This window comes from Phalacrocorax aristotelis, chromosome 1 (assembly GCF_949628215.1).
Source record: "Phalacrocorax aristotelis chromosome 1, bGulAri2.1, whole genome shotgun sequence".
Lineage (NCBI taxonomy): Eukaryota > Metazoa > Chordata > Aves > Suliformes > Phalacrocoracidae > Phalacrocorax > Phalacrocorax aristotelis.
The window spans coordinates 12,897,398-12,914,404 of NC_134276.1; the positions used below are offsets into that span (position 1 = coordinate 12,897,398).

Consider the following 17,007-nt stretch of genomic DNA (forward strand, 5'->3'; position numbering starts at 1 on the left):
TAGTGAATGCAAAATTTTTGCACAGAAAATTAATCAAGAGGATTACTCAACCTTTCAGATTGGAGTGCATCAGAAAACCTGATGTATGTCAGAATGTCTGGATGAAAAAACAGGAAAAACCCCCAAGTTCTCTGCAACAGCACTGTATCCTTTCCTGCAGTCTGTGACAGACATTCAACACACAATTGTGCTGTGTCACTCTGTCAACCTTAGTAGTAAGGGGTAACCTAAGAAGTTAGCCTGTGGCAAGCACAACTTGAAACAGCCACTCCATGTCCTCTCAGGAGGCAGCAACTACAAACCCTACAACTTACCTCATCACTCGTGCGAAGATACATTGAATTGCCTTGTATTTGCAACATGCTAAGAGGAGACATATAGTTACTTTGGCTCATGTGCTACGCAATAACTCAATTAATGAAACAACCTGATCATGGTTCTCAAAGCACCAGCAATTTGTTGTTGTTGGTCAATCACCATGAAGATATTTTGCTCTATGGATATTCTATTTAGTCAGCAAACAACAGGGAATTTCCTCTTCACATACCCATGTCTTTAATGGTTTCTCCTGGTAGCAAAGGTGGCTCTTCCATTTCAGCCAATTTATTAGTCTCCCTCAGGACCTAGGTGAAAGATGGAGGTAGAAAAAGGTATTCATTATGTTTTCATAAACCAAAAAGTTTACACTTACCTGCAACATGTCAACAATATCAAGGACAACAAATATTCAAAGATCCTGAGGTACCACCTAGTTTTTCGGCCTCTGAAAGGTCAACACAAAGCATGTGAGAGACCTTAGTGCAGTCCTCGAGCATACCACTGGGCCGTGCAGTCTTGTTTAAAGCAAGGATGTCTGTGATGGAGAGGTTGTGCAAAGCAGGCTGCGTGCTTTGGCAGCACACTTCCCAGGTGGCTGCCTTTCATGCTCCAACCTTCTCCTCCCCAGCTCATCATCACAAGTCAAACTCACCATTACATACAGAACCAAAGTGATCACTTCCTTTCCCAGTTGATGTGATCAACACTTACCATGATGCTATCAAGTAGAACAATTTCTAGTTTACACTGAGGAAAGTTAAAAACGACACCTTGTCACACCACTGTCTTCAGTGAGGGTCTGACAACTGCAAAGATCCCAATGTGGCTCAGCAGCAGTGACTTGTTACAAAGGTTATATGTTGATAGGCATGTACAGGAGGTACAGTTTTGATTTATTTATTTTATTTTTTGGCTGCCAAATGACCCTTCCTCCACTTTCCCTTGGGTTAAAGTTACACCATGGGACATTAATTTTCACAGATATGATTGCATTTACACAAGGGTTTTCACAAGAACAGCTGCTATAACAAGCAGATGGACATTTTAGGAAAGCACAGCTGTAACTATTTAAGCATAACCTGAGGTCTAAACCTCTGGTAAGAACTAGGGGAGAAGAGCATATGTAAGTGACCAAAATTAAGGCTAAGTCTATGTAGCCAAATGCAGATGGATTTAATCATACTGCCCATGCCTCAAACTGGCCAAATGACCACAACCGCAGCAGCACACCAGTTGCTCAACCTAATAACACAGATGTACTCTGCCTCACACTGTAGTGACCACAAGGCTTTGGGTTTAAAGGTGGCAGCATCCCACCTGGTGGAGACAGGCAGGGAGAGCTCAAGTTTGCTTGCAACTGAATGTGTAGACTCGCCCAAAATGCTTTCTTTATCTTAATGTGAGGACAGAGTTGTTTACATTTGGTATCAGGAAATCCCTGCGAAGAAAATTCAAAGGTATGGTCTAAAGTGGCACTCTAGAACCTGACACATCTGTGGTCAACTTTCATGTAGCATCAAGCCAGAGCGAGAGCCTCAGGGAAGAAAAAAATTCTCTAAACTATGCATAAAAATGAAAACAAAACCCAAAGAAATCCCATGTCACAATAAAACCATGTTCCAGCATTTTCACACAACAGACCGATGTATAGGTGAAAAGATTAACAAGATCAAAGCCTTATTGAGAACAAGATGTATATTTTTAAAAATGCATTCAAGAGACTTAAAAAAAATAATAAAAGCAAGCACAGTGCCAGCTTCCTAACAGGAACCTCACAACCACACCCACTTAGGCCAGCTCTTACCAGAGCAGCCGGACTGGGGTCTACAGGATGGATAAAGGGAGATCACCATTGACAGAGCTCACACTAGCAGCACTGAACTTGCAGGAAAGCTTCTCCTCCCCCATGTCAGCAATACCAGCAAAAGCAACGTTTTGCTGGTATAGCTAGCAGAAGCCTATACTAAGGCCTTCTTGTCAGCACAGCTGTGTTGGCCGAAGATCACATATCCCATCAAAGTCCTGAATCACGGCCTCCCTGACAAAAGCCTGTGATGTGATGTAAACCCACTCTCAACTCCTGTGTGTAGATTTTTGCATTTGAGTAACAGCCTTGAAATTAGGAGGATAACATCTGGATTACTCCAAATGAGACCGAGGATAATTAGTCCTTAAGTGGTGGCCGTCTTTGTGGCCTTTTATCTTGGAAGGACATTACTGAAAATACACTCTGAATTCAGGACACGAGCACAACTTCTTTGAGAAGGTCTGTACCCCAAACGGGCAACAGCTGCTGCTAGGATCACTTTGGTCAACAGCTGGACTTGCTGCTCTTCTGCAGATGCCAGTGGGAACATGTCCAGCTGCAAACATTTGGAGGACTAGGCTGTATCTTAAGCCAAAATAAATATGAGGTAACATACATAGAAAGTATTTGGCATCACAAATAGCTGCCATGATCACTAGGTGGGGAGTGCTCAGGTAGGCTTTAAACACTGTACTGCAGGTGGGGAAGAGGAGAGAAGAGCAGTATGAAAGACAAAGACCTCCACACCAACACCATTCTGCTAAAGACAAAGGTTGAAAGCTTTTTCAGTTTAAAAACTGGCTCTTCTAAGTGTAATAAAATCCATCTGCTCACTCGCACTCTCCGAGATGTGGAGTCCCATGGGTCAGAGGAAAGGATTAGCGATCCAAACCTGTGCTCACTTCAACACAGGGCAGCGGATGGATGGCCTCCTGGAAGCACAACACTTCAAGGTCAACAGCTTCTGCCCCAATGGCCTCTCCCCACTGCAGACTAATCTGTCATTTTCACCATCCCACAGCTGACCTCATCTCCACACTTCATCTGCCTTCATGATGACTTCAAAGTCAGTGCAAGCGTTGATACTGGGTAACAGCCCTGGTAACAGCCACCCTTCCCAAGAGGCTGAGACAGACATGGTCAGGAAGCCCAGGACAAACACTTCTCTGGTGTGCTGGTCTTTGCACCGTGAATGAGCCTCCTAGTTGGAACATGAACACTTGAAACCCATCCTGGCAGAACCTGAGAAATGAACAGTAGGCGTTTTCCTGAAATCCACCTCCATCAATGGCTCCATAAAATTGATTTGGGGAAATACAATCTGTGTGCAGCTGATAATGCAGGTAGCAGGCACAGGAGGAGACATCTGGGGCAGTGCTAAAGGACGGGGTGGCAGGAAGGAGGAAAAGCGTGTGGATAAGGAAAGGGGAGTTTTGGAAAGAGATTGGGGGAAGAATGGGATGGCACAATGCATGTGGAGCTCTGGGAGGATGCTAACATCGTAGATGGACCTTCTGCCCCTTATATGACTAAGGAGATAACATGAACAGCCCCTCCATCTTCCTGCCATCCTCCCCTCCCCCACAAATCCAAAAATAGTTCATTAAACTGTCAGAAAAATCTTTTTTTGTTCATTAGCCTATTTTCAACACTAAAAATAACACACATGGGCCCAGTTTTAGCCCTCTGCAAATCTTGCAAAACAAAATTAAGAGCTCCAGTGAAGCAAGGAAGCAGGCAGGGGAGCCAGGGACACGACTGTGGCAGCACGGCTGCAAGAGAGTGACAGCTGGCTACTCACGTGTTAACGCTATTGAGGCAGGTACCATAAACATCTGTACCTGAAGTGTCTCTGTTTGCCTCAGGTTTTTAAAGTGTTCAGTGGGAGCAAAAACAAAGAGAGCTTTGAGATCTGCAATGAAGGTCGCAGCCAGAGCTGGGCAGAATCAGCATTACTTAGGAATAAGACCACATTGATGTAGAGCCACACACTGGTCATATGGCACAAACATTGCTAAGATGGTTTCTGTAATAAACAAATACAACCACCAAAAATCGGTAGACTACTCTGCCTTGCCTCTAAGCCAAACAAGGTTTTTGTTATCTTTTCCCCGCAAAAATGTTATGCTTGGTAACTGAGTCTCCAGAGGAATTAAAGAGCTTAGTTACACACCAGAATAACCTTTATCTCTGTCTTCTTTTACTGAGTAACATAATCTACCCATTCCACCCATCAGTTCTCCCTCTAGATAAGAGAGCTCTCTGGGATGCTGGGCATGGGAGTACCTTAGCACCTAAAAACAAGCCCTGCCTCAGCTCAGAGCGGGTGTGAGGACTTCACACCACCACCTACCTTTGTTCTCTGCTCAAGCAGCAACTTGGCAGAACAAACCCACACTTGCTAGATTTAACACCTGCTTCTCTTACTCCAGGATTCCACCTTGTGTTAGCTCCAACCCACCTACCCATGTCTGAAGGTGCAGAGCTCTCTCATAGCACCTAAGGCAGGAAAACCCCAGCACTGTATTGTTGACACAACCTCCAGATCTCAGCAAAGTGATCGCCTCCGTTGCTTGCATGCCTGGGGTCAGGGAAAGAGGTTTAGATCCTGCTAAAAAGGTAAGACTGCTCCCTGCCTCATCCCTTACCTCTTCATACTGCAGTTCAGGATACTGCAGTTCTTCCAAGCCTCTCCAACCACACGTTCACACTGCCTCCCAACACAGCAGCCACCATGCTGCTCCAAAAATCCCTCTTCTGACTGATGTCCCTGCACGACTCATGCACACAGCCCATCCCAAGTGGCTACAGCCAGCTCAGGGTGATAGAGATGCATTGCGCCGTAACTCTAACTACAGGGTCTCAGAGATCTGCGCATCACTGAACACTGCTCCAGAGGGACTTGAGAGGGTTCATGAAACTATATTAAGGGTTTTCTTTTGTCTGTGAACCAAACAACTGATATGATTTCCTCCTGTAACACCTGAGAGGCGTTTGCCTGCCAGCAGAGCTGCACAGCCAGGATGACAACACACGTCCTGCGCTGGCTGAGGCTGAGCCAGGATTGATGCCTCCTACCCAATCTGCGGGTGTCATAATTGTTCCCGTATCTAGTTCAGTCAGGAAGCCTGGGTTAGCTCAATGGCTTTTTTAATGGTTGTTCTTCCATAACCTGGATTATTTTGCCAGGACTGGCTTGGGGCATGACTACACGAGCAACTCAAGGGGTGCAAACCCAGGGCTCTCCCTCTCTCAAGGGAGAGCAGCTGGACTGACCAGGGACCGTAACTTTGTCCTTGGACACTGACATCTGCAGCACAAGCCTCCAGATAACAAAGATGTATGAAGAGAGCACCGGAGGTCCCTCCCAGCCATTTTCCAGCTATTTCCTTTCTCCTGAATATCTGAAGTCTGAAACCCACAGACAAAAGTTAGGGCTTTTTTTTTTTTTTTTTTTCTTCATGCAACTTAAGAGGAGACCTATAGGTTTGCTTTATCAAATTGCTGTGCAACAGTTTTCCCAAGTCTACACAGATTCATCTATCCTGAATCACAATCAGAATGAACAAAAAGAATCTTTTTTTGGTTTAGACAAAATTAAAGTCTACCCTTTTTGTGATTCCCCCCGCCCCCCAAAGTAAGCTCTCCTTGGTAACCTCCTACACACTTGTAGTTTAACCCCAGCCAGTAACCAAGCACCACCCAGCTGCTCGCTCACTCCCCCCCCGGTGGGATGGGGGGCAGAATCAGAAGAGTAGAAGTAAGAAAACTCATGGGTTAAGAACAGTGTAATAATTGGAATAAAATAAAATAGTAATAATAATAATAATAATAATATACAAAAGGAAGTGCTGCATGATGCAATTGCTCACCACCCGCCGACCGACGAGCCAGTCCCCAAGCAGTGACTGCTGCCGCCCCCCCCGCCCCCGGCCCCCGTCAGCTCCCCCCAGTTTATATACTGAGCATGACACCACACAGCATGGAATATCCCTTTGTCCAGTTTGGATCAGTTGTCTCGGCTGTGTCCCCTCCCAGCTTCTTGTGCCCCTGGCAGAGCATGGGGAGCTGAAAAGCTTACTAATGTAAGCACTACTTAGCAACAACTAAAACATCGGTGTGTTATCAGCTTTATTCTCACACTAAATCCAAAACACAGCACCACACCAGCTACTAGGAAGAAAATTAACTCTATCCCAGCCAAACCCAGGACAGCACTCCAAATCACCTTGCACATTTGAAGAAATTTGGCATGGATAAAGCCACAGCGCTGATGCGACATGTCTAGCCTGACACCGCAACCACCTTGCTCGCGTTATTCCTTTCCACAAACCCACATCTTCCCCATCTATTGAAAAGGCAAGCTCTCCAAGCTCGCAGCTGCTTTTGGTCCTGCTACACAGTCCTATTCTGTGTTTCCTACAGCAGGAAGCCTGTCTCTTAACTGTTCCCTTAACATAAATGTCTATAACCTGTCTGTACAGACAAACATTACACACACACAAATTCACTTTGCATCTGCTGCCCCTGAACTCACAGGTTTCGCACATCTACCTCATGAGCATGCACTGGTCAGCAGCAATAGGTGGGATGTACATGTGTGTGTTGTACACGCGTGTGTGCAAGAATATACACAAAGAATTAGGGGATTTTAAAAACATGCAGAGCTTTTCAAATTATGGGTGAAGTATGGATTTGAAACTCAACAGCCAAGTGAAAGGTTTTATCTCCTACCGGAAAATATTTGTCTGATACTTCACATTTTAATGGATTACCAGGGAATATTCTCCTTGCAGTTAACACACCTAAACTTTCCTCTCCCTGCCACCCTTTTTTTTTTTTTTAAAATGTCTTTCTCTCAAGGACTGGCACAAGATTAAATGCCCTCCTGAATCAGCACTCTTGCCACTGTGCAGGCAGGGTAGTCAGTAAAGTGCAGGAATATCCATTTCATCTAAAATGGTAGATCCAAATCGGAGCTAGTCACCCTCAGCACTCTGTTCACTCAGTGGAAAGCAGGAGAACTAGGAGATTCACCTTTAGGATAAGTGCCTTTCTTCCCACTGAAGGCTGAGAACTAGGGTAAGTAACTCCAATGCAGATCTGGCAGGATGAATCCCATCTCTGGTGCTTCACCGCATCCAGTGCAGCAGTGCCTCATCTCCTACACACCCCAATACAACTGAGTAGTCACAACCTGTGCTTTGCAGAGAGGTCCAAACTTTGTGCAGAGGGGCATCAGATGAGCCAGGCCAGATCCAAACACTGCATGAACTTCATTAAAACAGGTATGACTCCTTGGGTCAGAGCTGGCTCCTTTCTGCTGTCACAGAGAGCCACATGAGGGCAGTCAGTCTTTCTGCAAAGGCTTAGCCATAGGATTATTTTTACATACTTGATTTTTTGTATTTATTTTCTTTGTAAATCAAGAGCAAAACATATACACTTATGTAACCAATGCCCTCTCCTTTCAAATGCCTTTTGGCACTCTCAGACCATGTTCACCTATTCCTTCCCTTGAACTGCCCCACCACTCCATCCCTTTCTTCTTTCATGGCTGTTGCCATAAAGTCAATCAACAAAGGACAGTGCCACTATGGCAGATGTATCAAGATTTAGCATTACGCCAATGACGGTGTAAAAACCTCTGAAATAAAACAGAAAATCCATAGGGGTCTAATTCTGTCCAGCTGACACTGACAGAAGCTGCAGAACTGACACAAATATGTGCAGTATCAAGACCCGTATGCTTATTTAGGATAACTTTTCATAGGTGCATTGGGTTTTTTTCTAAATGAAACATTTCTCACAACAGGAAAAAGGGCACATTTTATCCAGCATTTTGCTGTGTAGATGCTTCTGTCCTCTCAATGCTCAATTAGAAGGACCACAAAACAGTAGTCGTGCTTGCTTGACAAATCCTCCTGTAGACTGCAAACACCGTACTACTTTGGAGAGATTTTCAGCTGCCATTTATGGCTATTTCAAGTGTACTTTGAGAAGCTTTATGTGCTATGTATCCTACTGGAAATGTAATAAAAATATAAATTGAGCAAGTAAATGGACTTTGTTAATTATTTTTGAATCATTAAGAATACCAGAGCAGAATGACTATGGGAAAGAACACCAGTATCTCTGCATGACTGAGGCACAGGGACTTTTCTGAAGATTATGACCAGATGGGCTGAAAAACTGTTAGAAACATTCAGACCAGCAAGATATTACTTGCAGAGAAATGCTTATTCTTTTGGGATATTAGAAATTCAAAGGGGGAAGACAAAACACCATGGACACATGGATCATTTCAGGATAGTACACAGAGAATCAGATATACCATCCAAAGACCCGATCAAGCCCATTTGCTCCTAAAGAGCACTCAGCCAAAAAAGGCTTCCTAGCTTGGTTAAAAAATAACACAAGAAGCATTTAAGTTATCAGTAAAGTGTTCTGACAACAGATCATCTATTACACTACTCTAAAGAAAATATTCACATACAACGTACACTGCAAGTGCCTTTTAACTCTGCTTTCCTAGTCTCAGAAAAACCACTGACATAACTGAAAAAACCACCCCAACAAATAACAAACTGTGATCTCTAGCTAGTGTATACATTCTGAGAAGGCTTGAGAAATGACTTGCATACTTACCACTGTCTTGAAAATCTTTACAAAGCAGCTGAAGATTAGTATATTTTAAAAAGAAGTAAAAGAGACTCCTCTGGAGGTGGAAGTAGCCACCATGTAGTGTTTCCCTGGGATTTTCTGCCTTTTTTCCACGATGTAATTCTCCACTCAGATCCAACTGTTCGGTGACAAAGAACAGCCTCTCTGGGCTGGTCAATCTCCTGGGCCCTTGTTGCACAGTACAAGGTAAGGCTCAGAAGCTCAAAGGAACACAATGTTGAGGGCCACTCGTTCAACCACAGCTGGCTTGTCTCTTCAAGTTTGCATGGCTTGGTGCCTCAAGACAATTCTCTCATTAGGCTCCAACAGAAAGTCGTCATTGACTCAACACAGCAACGCTCCCTGGCACAGAAGGTTGCAGATATTATCTATTCAGACAAGTCCAGCGTTTTTTAATACAGAACCTTCTTCAGTGCCAAGGATTCCACATATGTCTCGAATGACAACGGCTCTATTTTCCACTGGCCGCTCAAAAACTTTGTCCAGCATGTTAGCCTGACTCTACCCTTTCTTTATTTTTACCATATTTGTTTAGCAAACAACTTATAAGGGAAAACAGATTAAAATTTTCAAGGAGAGCATTAAACTAGTTCAGTGAAGTTCATATCATCAGTCTTAAGTAACAGAAGAACACTTTGTCCAAAGAGAGAATTATAAATTCTACCAGCTAAAATAAGTCACAGAAAAGCATCTCTGTTACCAAGAATTTCACTTCGGAGTTTAGTGGTATGTAAGGTAAGGATTCAAGATACAAGTAATTACAATGAGTAAACAATCCTACAGAGGGGAACAAAGATGTTTCATTCAGTGCAAAAACATCCACAGAAAATCAAATCTTGGCAGGTACTGCATGCAGTCACAAATCCATGTGCTCCTTTTAAATACCATGCTTGTTCATTCCTGCCTGATTTGTGCTTCAATCTACAAAAACTATGGGGAGAAGGCACCTCTTACCCAGTTTTACTCAGCAGAAGGAGAATTCTTGCACTTTGTAGCTAGGAGAAATACGGCAGTCGATTAGGAAGAGCTGAAAATATTTTTGAGAACATCTGAAGGCCATTTGTTTCTTCTCCTTAGTTTTCCATTCCTAATAGATGGCAATCATAAACGCTTCCAGAGATTTCCTTCACTGTGCATTACTTCATATTCAAACATTTAGGTACCTTTATATAAGAAAAATTAGCAACGCTTGCTGTCTTTGCTCTCTTGTAACTAGATGAGTGCTTAGGGAGTATTATTTCCTTGTAAAGGAGACAGAAAACTGACTGCATCTGGCTTTTCCCCCATCTAATTTGCATGAAATCAATATTTTGCAACCCAGAGGTTGGCTACTCTGTGTTTTTGTTTCCTTGAAAGGGGGAGGTGCGCTGGGGAGAGATGCAGGGACAGAACGAGACTTTCCATCTCTCAGGACAGTTTAAAAAGATTGTAGTTCTCACAAAATATACAGCATTTACAGTCCTGGAAACTGGAGTCCTAGAAAAACATGGCAACAGCAAGGGCTAAATTCCAGTTACTCATGGGGCTGTCCTGGAATGACCACGCTTATGGACAAGAGCATCATTCATTCTCCAGAACCAGTCCTTTGTGACTTTGTTCATCGACAGCTTAATGCTCCAAAGAAGAAAGGAAAACGGTTTCCCACAGACACACACACACAATTCGCATGGCCAAAATCAGAATTTCAAGATACTGAAAACATTTTCCCCCATAAGATTTTCCTACTACTTCTCTGCTGCTCTCTAAGTCTCTCTACTTGATACTTTTGATAACATAAAGAATCATCCATTCTTAGATTTGGTCTTGATTTCAGCCCTATGTGCAAAGGGACCTCTGGAAACGCTATGCACAGATCAAGGACTACTGCTGCCTGCACAGCTTCTACTCCTGTAGACCCACAAAAATGTGAGGTGCACCTCCGTGTGAGAATATGACTGAGCCCAAAGTGATGACACATACGGTCAAGTCTTCACACAGCGACAGTAAAAAGATGAACTGTTTATTTAATTTCACTGCTGTATCACCAGTTCACATCTAGCCAAGTCTTTTGTGACCACAGGTCAATTATCTTCACCATCTGGAGGCTTGTGCAATATGGTCGGTAATTTAATAGTAGCCACAGTCCAGTGCACTGGGAACGAAAGCTCACATCTCAGAAGACATCTTTGCATTTGCTATTAACTAATCTTCTTACAGGCAGTCCCATGCGAAGAGTCAAGGGCCAGTTCGATACAGGAATTCTTATCCCCATACATCACTAAGCAAGGATGGAGCTGATTGGCAGGGCAGAGAGTCTTCTACTACCCTGAAGGTGCTTAGGCAAAGGCTTTTTCATTATTTAGTGCTTCCAAGCTACCATCGCTCACTAACCAAAAATCCCTTAAAAGCAAAAGTAAAAGGCATTGCTTAAATGAGTGCTTAACGTTTAAAAAGTTGTGCCGCTCTCTAAATCCAGCTCTTGTTGAACATGTGTTACACATAACCAAAGCCTGACACACTTCCTGCGCTGGCAGGGAGATAGCAATGGAAAAGCTCACTGAGGCTAGTTTTAGTGATTTACAGCAAAAGGGAGGGGGGAAATCACATCTTTCCTCAATATGTTTTTGTACTATCAATATACATGTTCTACACAGAACTAGCTTAAGCCACTTTGGACTAAAGCTAGACTGAAGTAACACAAAAGGTGGCAAAGTCAGTGACTGGCATTTCAGTTAATCCTGCTCAACATTACCTGAGGGACAGGATTTACCTCCATTTTAGAGGTCTGCAGCTGGAGAAATTACCCTGCACTCTCTTCATAGTCAGAAGAGAAACACAGTAGGTTTTCAAATGAGACAAAACTACACCTTTGCTGGAGCACAGCTAAAGCTGGATGGAATCAACTCAGAGAAATCAGTTCCTGCCCCTCAAATAATGTTCACAACATCCTGCAGCAAGGACTTCTCTAGCTCAGCTACATGACATTCTCACCTAGTGTGGGCATTTCCTTAAAGCAAAGATAAACCAGATCATAAATGACCTATTTCTTTCCATCAAGTATAAAGGAATTGTGGTTGGCTCGCTTGAATGCAGACTTGCTCAAACAGATTTCATCCAGAAAACCTAAGGAGACAGTGATAGCATCCATTTACTGTCTTGGAAGGAGAAGGATCCTTCATATACCTTTTGTCATGCATGAGTTATGTATCTCACAAAATAAGCCACATGGGCTTGCCTACAGTCTCCAACCATACACACAATGGATAACAAATTAAGGTTATGCAAGCAACTGGTTCTTTCTTTTCCCAACCTTCAAGTCCTGGGCATGCTACAATAACATGCTTGCATCTTATTTATAAACCCATTGTAAATTCACCGATTCCTCGTGTATTAAAGGAGAAAATTATTATGGAGGGAGCAAACAATCATGGAGGATGGGACACATGCTTGTACAATATTTTGCTAGATCTCAGAGGAATATCAGGAATTGTGGATCTTACTGTTGCCTGCAAAGGGGGGAATGGTTTAGTGGTCACAAGCAGCAATGCCAGGAACAAAGACTTGAATCACTTTTCCTGAAGCTGCACAACTAAGCAGGTGACGTATGGGTCTGCTGTACTGGTTTCCTCTGTCCACAGAATGGACTAGAAGCAAGAAGAAATAAGAAAGCCAACATGTGAGTTTCCATCCTCTAGTTCAGGTTTTCGCTGTATACAATCCAAAACCAAACACAATGGACCTTAACAAATTTTCAGGCAAAGGTACTGTTCTTAAGGGAAGTGGCAGCAGGCTCTGCTGGCCACATCCACTGCTCCCCAACTGCAGATGGAAGGGATTCAACCCTTTTATGACAGCGACTCCAAAGCTTTAAACATAGTAAACTTCAGGCGTTACCCTATAAATAACAGCTAACTCAAAATGAATGTCCCCACTGATAAAAGCTAGAGCATTAGCAAGATGACTTAAGAGAAGTACTATAAACTGCACAGATGTATCTGCCCGTAGGCACAGGAGAAAATACCACCTACAGGACTTAGAAGCAAGTGCCTCACTGTACTTTAACCACCAAGTTCCCAGATCTGAAAGACACATTTATGCACCTCAATCCCTTTGGCAATGCTGGCTCTAAGGTGTTTTTAAAATCTCATCCCAAATTGCAAAGTATCTGTGAATTTCCAGCTCATTTTCACTTCCAGCTACTTCTATTCAATTCTGTTCTTGCCTGATCTAATACTTGTGTTAAAGCATATGGCAGTGTATTTGCTAAAAATTCCTTCAAAAAGTGCATTCCCTAAATCAATTCTAAACAGCTGCAAATTTGAGATCACGAAGGGGGTGGAGGGGAGAACCTAACAGTGCTTTGGCATTTTTTTGTTGGCGTTTGGGGTTTTTTTTTCCTTCCTTTTTTCCCTACAAAGCTAACTGAAGCAGCCAAAAGTTATTTAGTTTATGAAGTGAAAATTCTATAAGTTGTAGTGGAAAAGCAATTTAATCTTACTTCCAGATATTGAAATGCTCAATATACATTTAAAAAAAAACTTGTAAAGGTTATTATTAAATACTTTTGAGAAAGATTTAGGAAAAACACTGCTCACTTATTCAGTAGGAATCCCCAGTGGTTGTCTCATTTAGCTCATTACACACATGCACGCGCACACACACAGAGTGTTAATTGCACTCAAAAAGAAAACTGCAGGCAGAGACTGCAAGAAATTATGTGGGTCCTTCCCCTGGTTCCCTCCTCCCGATGGACGCCTACTATTCTTCTAAAAATTCCCCACAGAAAAAGAGAGTGCTAATTGTAGCTATCACAAAGTGTTTTTCCGTCATTACAGAAACTTAATTCCTAAATTTGAACTGAAGCACACGCAGAGGCAGAGACCAAGTAGAGGTAGGAGTGATGACGGATCCACGTAGCAATTCATTCTAGGAAGGAAAATCTAAATACACATCAAGAGCGTAATCCCATAATGGGCAGATCTACTTCAAAATCTTGAAAAGCTTATTTTTGGCCTCTTAAAGCTAACTGATGCAACACCTTCCTGTCAGAACACCATGTAGCCCAGGCACTTGTCTCCCATTCCCCAGAGGTATCACAAAATGCACTAGTTCCCACTTCAGGGCTTATTCTCTTACGTTTTTTTCCAGGAACGATGTGGGACTTCTTTTTGTCCTCAGAAGAAATAAGGTGCTTAGCTCAAATCTCAGTACCTGCTAAGACTTGGAAGTTTGTGCTGTCTCATGCCAATCAAAGCTATGCAAGACACTCAGACATGTAAGGAAAGGGCTAGAAGAGAGAATACTCTCATGCCACTGTACCAGTTAATGGTATGACTCTATGTGCAATATCAAAGGCAAGGCCACATCTCAGAAAGATGAAAGAAGGTGTGTAAGAACCACCAGGACCTTGAAAAATATCTCACAGGACTGACTTAAAAACTTGCAGAACTGCCACGTGACCAGGATGTTAATCAGAAGGCTGTGCTGCCATGCAGCGAGACCTGGACAGGCTGGAGAGCTGGGCCAAGAGGAACCTCATGAAACTCAACAAGAGCAAGTGCAAGGTCCTGCACCTGGGGAGGAACAACCCCAGGCACCAGTACAGGCTGGGGGCTGAACTACTGGAAAGCGGCTCTGTTGAGAAGGACCTGGGAGTGCTGGTGGGCAGCAGGCTGACCCTGAGCCAGCACTGGGCCCTTGTGGCCAAGAAGGCCAACAGTGTCCTGGGGTGCATTAAAAGGAGTGTGGCCAGAACATCAAGAGGGGTTACCCTCCACCTCTACTCTGCCCTAGTAAGACCACATCTGGAGTGCTGTATCCAGTTTTGGGCCCCCCAGTTCAAGAAGGATGTGGAACTGCTTGAGCAAGTCCAGCGGAGAGCTACCAAGATGATCAGGGGACTGGAGCATCTCCCTTCTGAGGAAAGGCTGAGGCACCTGGGTTTATTCAGCCTGGAGAAGAGAAGACTGAGGGGGGATCTGATCAATGTTTATAAGTATCTAAAGGGTGGGTGTCAAGAGGATGGGGCCAGACTCTTCAGTGGTGCCCAGCGACAGGGCCAGGGCAATGGGCACAAGTTGGAACACAGGAAGTTCCACCTCAATATGAGAAAAAGCTCCTTTCTTGTGAGGGTGCCAGAGCAGTGGCACAGGCTGCCCAGAGGGGTTGTGGGTCTCCTTTACCGGAGACATTCAAACCCCACCTGGATGTGTTCCTGTGCCCCCTGCTCTGGGTGTCCCTGCTCAAGCAGGGGGGGTTGGACAAGATGATCTCCAGAGGTCCCTTTCAACCCCTGCCATTCTGTGATTCTCATGATTCAGAGAAAATTGGACAAAGAATGATAAACCTAGAGAGAGGATGTCTGTTCTTGACTCAAGACCTGAAAAAAAATCTGTGTTAGCTGATCACCCCTCATAATAAATTTCCCATTTAGGAGCTAGAACTAGGGTCCAAGAGCAAGCCTGGGGAGCAAACAGGAACACACTAGCACTGATAGTGACTGATTTGAGGACAGGCTGTGGGACTGCAGTTGCTTTGGCAACAGGCTGCCCACAGGTAGAGGACAGATCTCCATCCCACCTCCCAGGTTTGCTCTCCAGCATCAAACGCTCCCAGGAATGGAGAGGTAAATGGTTAATTCATTAATTCCTCTGGGAGAGCTAAAGCCAACCTGGACTAGTGGAAACTGCCAACCTGGACCCTAACAGAAGTAGGACCATGGGAACGTATTTTCTCTAGGTCTGCTTACCATTGACAAGCAGTTACTCAAGTGTAAAGGCAAGAACCAACTTTATGCCTACACACAGCTGCAGTGCAGCCACTCACACCACCTCTGTAAGAGCAACTTTAGGTGAAGCACAGCAGGCCTATGCTGAATTCAGGCCCCACAGAGCTGATGCAGGTTAAGAGCAAGAAGCATTTTGCTAGCAGAGGCATGTGCTCATGCTTGGCCTGCAGTACCTTTATTCTAAATAAGTAATTCTCTGATTTACCATCTCTGCATAAACACTATTCTAAATGAAAGGGAAGCAGCATTTCTTCCAAATATGGCAGAACTTTAGTTTGCTTAGAAATAAAAAAAAAATTTAAAAAATAAAAGAGGAAGAGGGCAGGCTGTGAAGAAATCACTCTGCAAATTATAGGAACTGTGGCACAGCAAGGATGTACGGACTTCTAATGGCCTCCAGTAAACAACACATATGCATCTTCTGCCTGAAAAATCATGCAGCTGAGTGAACATTACTCTATGGACATTATTTTTGATTGAGGTACAGAGGCCCTGATGGATGGGGAACTAGACAAATCCATGAAAGCAGGAACCCCCGTCCAGACAGCTTACAATTCACACAGAGAGGGTGACAAAGGGAGGGAAAGAGTCACTAGATGCAATCAGGATTACAAGGAAAACATGTTGAGCCAACTTAACCACTGCGAAGGAAAGAAAACCTTGATTCTAGAAAAGAAATGTTGCTTCATTCTCTAGTTGTAATTCTCAAGTATTGAAAAATTGTAAAAAGGCAGTTGAGTTGTGCCTCAGAACTGGAAAAAGAAACTGACTCATGGAAACTTCGGTAAGAAAATTAAATAAGGAAATAAAATGTTTGTGTAAAATTAATTTTTTGTCATATACACACAGCTACAGTTGTAGCAGTATTTGCAATCTTATGTCTAATCATATCAATGAATCATGGCCTCAGCCTAAAAACTGTGTTTTCTGTATGGTGGATTAGCTTAACACACCAGCTTCACAGGGGAGAAACTTTAGGCCTATTACATACTTTACCTAAACGCGTTCTGAAGATTTTTTTTGTGTCCATAGGTAAAACATGTAAACTATCATTATATTATACATAAACTAAACTAATGATTCATTTTCAAATCTGAGCTTAATATTGGCTAATAATCTGCCTTTAGAAAGAAACATTCATGTTCTGGCCACTTATGAACAGGTGGACTTTCTGTTACTATTTATAGATTACTGAGACAACACTCATGACAAAAAAAATTATCACGGTTGTCAAAGGAATTAGTTTTGCATTTAGAGGTTTTTATGCACTTTTACTGTGTTTAGATTTTACAAAGATGCTCAATCACAGCTGAGAAACGCTAGAATTTGTTACTAGAATGTACCAATGCCAACAGTTTTATACACAGGGATGTTTTTAAAGCAAAGGTATATCAGCAAACCCCTTGGTTTCATTAGAGGAACATACAGATAC

At 43.3% G+C, this 17,007-nt stretch overlaps 1 protein-coding gene across 6 annotated transcripts in view; it reads right to left on the bottom strand.

The window, feature by feature from the left end:
* Positions 1-17,007, bottom strand: part of MTMR2 (myotubularin related protein 2) — a 65,145-nt gene that overhangs the window by 26,193 nt on the left and 21,945 nt on the right. For 4 of the 6 annotated variants that reach the window (XM_075081714.1, XM_075081704.1, XM_075081666.1 and 1 more), the window contains one exon: positions 548-623. In XM_075081714.1, coding sequence (XP_074937815.1) covers positions 548-623 — 76 coding nt within the window. Of the gene's footprint in view, positions 1-547; positions 625-12,288; positions 12,308-17,007 lie in introns of those variants that run through there. The other 2 variants (XM_075081694.1, XM_075081684.1) reach the window with 2 other exon arrangements.